The sequence below is a fragment of the Vulpes lagopus genome, chromosome 21 (genome assembly GCF_018345385.1).
Source record: "Vulpes lagopus strain Blue_001 chromosome 21, ASM1834538v1, whole genome shotgun sequence".
In the NCBI taxonomy this organism is placed as follows: Eukaryota; Metazoa; Chordata; class Mammalia; order Carnivora; family Canidae; genus Vulpes; species Vulpes lagopus.
This window is the reverse complement of record NC_054844.1, coordinates 38,907,332-38,913,304: the sequence shown is the minus strand read 5'-3', so window position 1 is coordinate 38,913,304 and position 5,973 is coordinate 38,907,332. Positions and strand designations below refer to the sequence as shown.

The window sequence follows — 5,973 nt, the reverse complement described above, 5'->3', positions numbered from 1 at the left end:
AGCACTACAGCCAATTGATGGGGGAAGTGATTCCTCCTTAGGAAAGCAGCTTCTCACTCCTCAGGCATCTGCGCTATCTCTAGCTACCTCCAGGGGTACCGAGTGCTCCGTTTCAGAAGAGCAGGAGGGCAGCCTCCCACCACCAGGGCCAGATGGAGAGCAGCAGGGCTGCTGTGGCCGGAGGCTGCTTTTCTATGATGGGAGCTCACGGGGACAGTGCAGTCAGGGCTCCTTTTCCTCCCTCCTAATCCTGTGTTGACCCACTTAGCAGGCAACTATTCTAGAGTCCCCCGGAGGTGGCTCCTAAGACACCCAGACAATCAGAGGAGACGCAGATGAATCAAAAGCAGGGTTTATTTTTCTACCAAATCCCCAATCCATGTTCCAGCCAATGGATGAAGGGTAAATCAAGCCTCACATAGACTCTATGTAAAAACAACTGTAATTTTCTACAGGATAAAGGTTTCTGTTAAGTTCCTAGGCATTTGTGAGATGAAAAAATTTCCCGTATTAGACAGTCTGTGCTTTCTTACGTATTCAAACGTTCCCACCTGCTGCCTCTTCTGCACAGATGAGGGAGACCCGTTCTGGAGCTGCCCTAACAGTCCAACCTCCATGTCACTCCATGGTCTGATAACCTAGAACCGCGGTAGGATTTCAATGTGTAATGCCCAAGAACAGCTGAAAAGACGGGAATTCAATTCTTCAAACTTGCTCTGAGTGCCTACTATTTGCCAGGCACAAGCGAGGCACTGGGCAGTGATTCTGCTGGTTCTGAGAAATACAGATGGTGCTACAAAGAGGAGCTCTCCCCACCCCCACCCCTAAATGGCACGAGGATGTTTGCTGGGGATTAAGAGAACCAATTTCTCCTCTACTTCTACCACCTGGGATAGGTCTGTAACTCAGGCCCTGGGAACAGGTGCTGTGTCTCTTCTGGCAGGTGCTGCCATGGAAGAACCAAGAGCAGTTTCTAAACAGCTGTGGAATTAGCTCCACAGTCCACATAGTGATGGGTTTCCAAGGAGCTCTGGGTCATGTGGCCAATGTATGCAATCTTCACTGAAGTTCTAAGGGGGAAAGAAAACAAAAACAAGAAGAATAAGTTCTGTTTTTGAGATGAAGTAGAAAAAAATGCCTACATAATTTCTTGCAAGCTCAGGCAACAATATCCACGGGTTCCAGCTGCTTATCTTCTTGCTTACAGAACCAGGAGGCCAGAGGATCTCTGTACATTCATAGAAATGCTATGCCATGAGATGACCTTCTAAATAAGTGGTTTTCAACCCAGGACAATTTTACCCCACAGGAAACTTCTGGCACTGTCTGCAGACATTCTGGGGTATTACAACTGAGGGTAGGGGGAAGTGGTGACTGTCACTGGCGTTCAGCAGGTAGACGTCAGGATATAAACAGGCCTGGGAAGGCCTGTTTGTTGTAAAACATCTTGTGAGGCACAGGACAGCCCCTCACAAAAAGGGTTGTGAATCTTCTGCTGAGGTTGAAAATCCCTGCTTTAGACCCTAAAAGTAGTTCAAATGCCTGCAGCAGGTGCTTTTCATCTGCAGATTTAACAGTCATGGTTCTAGGCCGAGCCCTAAAGATCCGTGGCATAGGGTAATTTGTGTGGACACAAAGTATGTTGGCCAAACGCTCAGTACTTACACCTTGAGAAGCTTTTCTATTCTTTACTAGTCTCATTAGGATTCTAATGGGATCACAAAACTAGACCTCACTTCATGGAGAAAATGGTCTAACAGCTCACTGTAAATCTGGTGATTTGTGATTTGGACGCAGCCTCTAGAGGACACCCAAGGGTCTACTTGTCTTTGCCTGTATGGCACAGGGTGTCCCCGCTTTGGTTAGGTGCCTCTACTTTGTGGGTCACATAGCACCTCCCGAGCAAAGGTGGTGAGGTCCAGGCACAAACACAAAGGCCATGGGGATAAGGGAAGAGCAACGTACCGCATGAAGATCACTATGTTGTGCACCAGGATATCGGGCAATGTGCAGAAGAAGCTACCAAACGGCAAATATGGAAACAGTCGTGTTTTGTTTTGTTTAAAAGAAGAAGAAGAAGAATCATAAGAATGCTGAGTTACATGGTCAGCCCTGTATGGGGCTCCTCTCCTCCCCGACCCTTTTGACCTAAGCGGCTGCCAGAGTCCACTAGCTCTGAGTTCCCACAGTGTCCATGCATCTTCCCACATTATGATGCTTTTCTGTTTTTTTCAAACCCACCATATACATGCTGAAGCTTGGAGATGTTTCTAGTGCCTTAATGTTCTCTTAGAAATTCCAGCACTTCAGTCTCCTATGCAACAGCACATCCTCCAAAGAAACTTCAGGATGGCCAAAGCCTGGGACTTAAGGTAGGGCTGGCCCCAATTGAATACACTCTGAATCCCTTCTATCCGGCAGAAAGCACACATATAGAGAAGATTGTTCTTACTATACATAGGAAAATGGTCCTCCCATCTCAGCCTTCGCAGTAAAATTCACCTGAAAATAAAGACACCAGAGTCAGTTTTTGGCCAGGCAGGCTTGACCCAGAATGGTACTGTTAGGAGCAATTCATAGGCCTGGGAGCATTCTTCTATCACATACAAAATACTTCCCCAAGATTGTCCCTGACAGAGACTGTGTCCCTTTAACAATGCCCGCAACCTCTTCTCTTCTGAGGCCAATGGACCTCGGACTGTCCGGTGGCCTACCCCCACTTCTTGATTTGTAGAGAACTGCTTGCTCTGACAAATTCTTCTGTTCCCCTAATACTTAAATGCTGATTTCCTCCCTAATTTCTCAGTCACAGGGCATGATCAGTCTTCCCCACCAACCAGTTCCTACCAGTGGAAATGAGGAAACGCAAAGTCACGAAGCTACAGCATCCCACAGCCCCTACTCCTCCTGGAAACCTGTGAAGCAAGGACCCTCAAAGAACAGCATACCAGTTGTTCGCTCCGAGGAGGAATGAGGGAGACGTTAGTGGTCACATATGTGCCCACCACTGTGTTCATGTACTGAACCTGGCTGGACAGGCTGGTCACTGCCACCGAGTAGAAGTTGGAGTTCCTGATTTTCAGGGTAGCCTGCATCCGGGCAAGTGAGGAAACAAGTTATGAGTGTTCTGGGTCCCAGACTTGCAGATGCATGATCTGGGAAGCAAGGCCCTAAGTCTTACCGTGATGGCAAGGATCACAAGGGAGTCCTGCTTATTAAATGTGACTTTCACCACTTTGATGCCGTCATCATCCACAAGGACTGAATGTGGAAACAGGAAGAAAACCACCAAACCAGATGCCAGGAGACAGAGCAGGACAGACAGGAGGACGTACTGCTTACTGCAAATGACACAGCACATGATCAACCAGGCAGAGAGCAAGGTCCAATTAGTCAAGATTAAATGCAAAACTAGATATGAGGGAAAAGGGAAAGTACAAAGAGCCAGGAACCATGAATCAGGCAAGAGTGAGTGCAGTGGGAGGAGCCTTTAAAACCCATCTGACTGCTGTCTGTCATCTGGGAGAGAAGCTGAAGAGAGCAGCTCCGAGGACAGAAACATTTCCTCACCTCCCACGATACCCCTATTCTCCAAAGTCTTCCAAGTCAGCTCTTTCACTTGGCCCTGAGAACGTTTCTAGCAGTTTCCTTCCCCAGACTGTGATGGGGCAGAGATATCTTGCTACGGCAAACAGTATAAAAGGAAATGGGGAATTTACAAGAACAGATAAAAGTTTTCAAAGAGTTAGCAGGTGCTCATAAATTTATAGGGCAGTAGTTATTAACAGGAGAGGGAAATAACTCACGTTCTCTGAGGGCGCAACCTCTGATCACTGTGTGGGATCAAAGCCACCAACTCATTTACTTGTTCTAGGAAAGAACCAAACAGTTAACGTTGGTAGAAATTAACCTCATGTGCTGGTGATAGTTTCCTTTATGTCACACGTCAACCTGCCATAACACACACTTGTCTGTAATTAGACACTTCTAGGATACAGGTTTCATATTTTGGGTCTAAGGAACAAGAAACAAGTAAAGCTATAGAGTGTGCTACAAATTACAAAACATTAATCAGTCATACCAGGACTGTGACGCGGAAGTTGAGAAACTTACTATCTTGTTCTAGTTTTACTGCATGGCGGCCTGGAGCTGTCAAATGGCCTTGGGGAAGTAGTCATTACTGCTCTAGGCCACGGTCACCTCATGTGTCATACGAAGGCTCTGAAGTAGATGGTTTCTAAGGTTCTAACCAGCTGCAAACATCCGTGATGCTCCATCTAAACTGTTAGGACTTTCTGAGGGCCAACTTAGTGACACATGATCCTGCACTTTAATCAAGGCTTCATTCCTGAGCACGTGTTTTTCTCTCCCCACTTGAAATATTTTCCAGACCTTAGGCTGTTAATGATTGACTACCTGCCTCCTTGAAAAGAAGCTTCCAAGATGGTTCACCTGTAGAGCTGTGCCAGGCCTCATGAGTGAGAGCGAGCAATAAAGAGATGTGCCTGTCAACAATCCCACAACGTGGAACAAATGGAACATTCCAAAGCAAGGAAACAAAGAACAAAAGAGAGGAAGTGAAGAAAGGCTTTCGGATATAAGGAGACCAACAGAAGTTGTGGAACCTACCCAAGTCTATCAAGTCGGCTCAACTGGCACTGCCTAGGACTATGGCACTACTGCTAGAAGAAAAGCTTCGCCTGGGAGACAGGAGAAGCCCTGTGGGTACCTTGGGAACCCCTCCCATGATGACCAGAGTCTCACCTGTTGGAATGTAGCCTGTCCCCTGGCAGGTGAGACAGGTGATGCTATCTCGACCGGTGAACTCCACATATGGGAACTGAGCAATGGCTTCTTCTTGCTCCCTTTCTGCCAGCAAATCCTCCCTGTTCTCTTTCTTTCGCTTGCAGTAAGAGGGGCGAGCGGAGGTGGAATGCTGGGACCCCATGGCCGGGATGTGCCACTTGTGTCATGTCCTGGGAGGTAGGTAGAGAGGCAAAGTAAGTGCAGGTTGAGTGGCCGCACTGAGTGAGCCAGGTACAGAAGAAACTGCATCTTTCTAGGAGAAAAGCGAAACCACAAAAATGACCCAACTGCCGTCCCGTGATTCCACACACCTGCACAATTTCATCGAGGGTCATTTTCTAGCGTCGTTCCCCACCCCTCCCACCCCTCCCAGCCCCTCCCTAGAGCCCAAGGAGCCACAGCCCCCCCCCCCCCGCCGGGCTCCCCGCAGCCCGGAGCCCCGCCCAGCGCCGCCCCTCCCGGTCCACTCTGCGCAAACTCTGCGCGCTCCGCCAGACCTCCCCGGGCCGACCACGGGGCTCCGAGCTCCCCATCCCCCTCCAGGCCCAGCCCGGGGGGCGCGCTGAGGTCACGCCCCCTGGCAGAGCGGCGCTCCGAGCCCACCACGGGCGCCCGCGTGGACGCCGACGCCTCGGACCTGCAGGGCGCCGACTCCCGGCAGCTCCGGTTCCGGGCCGCACCCGCCGCCACCTGCCCGCTCCGCAGGTTGACCTGCCTCTCCGGTCCTCGCAGCTGCCGGCGCTCACTGCGCACGCGCCGAAGGGCCAGCGGCGTGGGGGCGGGGCCTGGGAAGGGGGCGGGGCCTGGAAGGGGCGGGGCGCGGGAGACGCCGGCGTGCGCTCGCGCGTGCGCTCTTCGCAGCCCGGCTGGAGCGTCGGCAGGGGGCGGTGGAGGCCGGTGGCGGCGGGCGGCGGTGCTCTGGGTGCTCCGCGGCTCCTCGGAAAGGCCGGTCGGGGCCGCGTGTCTCCGCCGGGGGCGGGCGGCGGGACGAGGAAGGAGCCGGCGGTGGCCGGAGCCGTTCTCCACTACGTGGACGCGCGCGCTGCCCGATGCTGCCCCCATCCTGCCTTTAGTCCCAGTCCGCACGCACAGAAGGCGTGTGTAGGACGGGGTAGAGGACACTTTTTATTTTATTTTTAAAAAGGTTTTATTTATTTATTCATGAGA

General features: G+C 51.0%; 1 protein-coding gene across 1 annotated transcript; it reads right to left on the bottom strand.

Moving 5' to 3' along the window:
• Window positions 1-336: 336 nt before the first annotated feature.
• TMEM106C (transmembrane protein 106C) lies at window positions 337-5,592 on the bottom strand. Its single transcript, XM_041736967.1, has 8 exons — window positions 5,444-5,592; window positions 4,765-4,976; window positions 3,807-3,870; window positions 3,182-3,341; window positions 2,949-3,089; window positions 2,453-2,502; window positions 1,966-2,019; window positions 337-1,070 (listed from the first exon to the last, which is right to left on the bottom strand). Exons 2-8 carry the CDS (start codon window positions 4,946-4,948, stop codon window positions 974-976), a joined length of 750 nt encoding a protein of 249 aa, XP_041592901.1. The 5' UTR covers window positions 4,949-4,976; window positions 5,444-5,592; the 3' UTR covers window positions 337-973.
• Between the last annotated feature and the right edge of the window lie 381 nt (window positions 5,593-5,973).

Excerpts from the sequence above, each read along its gene's own strand:
- TMEM106C (XM_041736967.1), bottom strand. The coding sequence starts at position 4,948 with ATGGGGTCCCAGCATTCCACCTCCGCTCGCCCCTCTTACTGCAAGCGA. Across the intron at positions 2,503-2,948 it reads CTCCTCGGAGCGAACAACTG|GTGAATTTTACTGCGAAGGC; the intron begins GTATGCTGTTCT and ends CTTTATTTTCAG. Across the intron at positions 1,071-1,965 it reads AACATAGTGATCTTCATGCG|AACTTCAGTGAAGATTGCAT; the intron begins GTACGTTGCTCT and ends TTTCCCCCTTAG.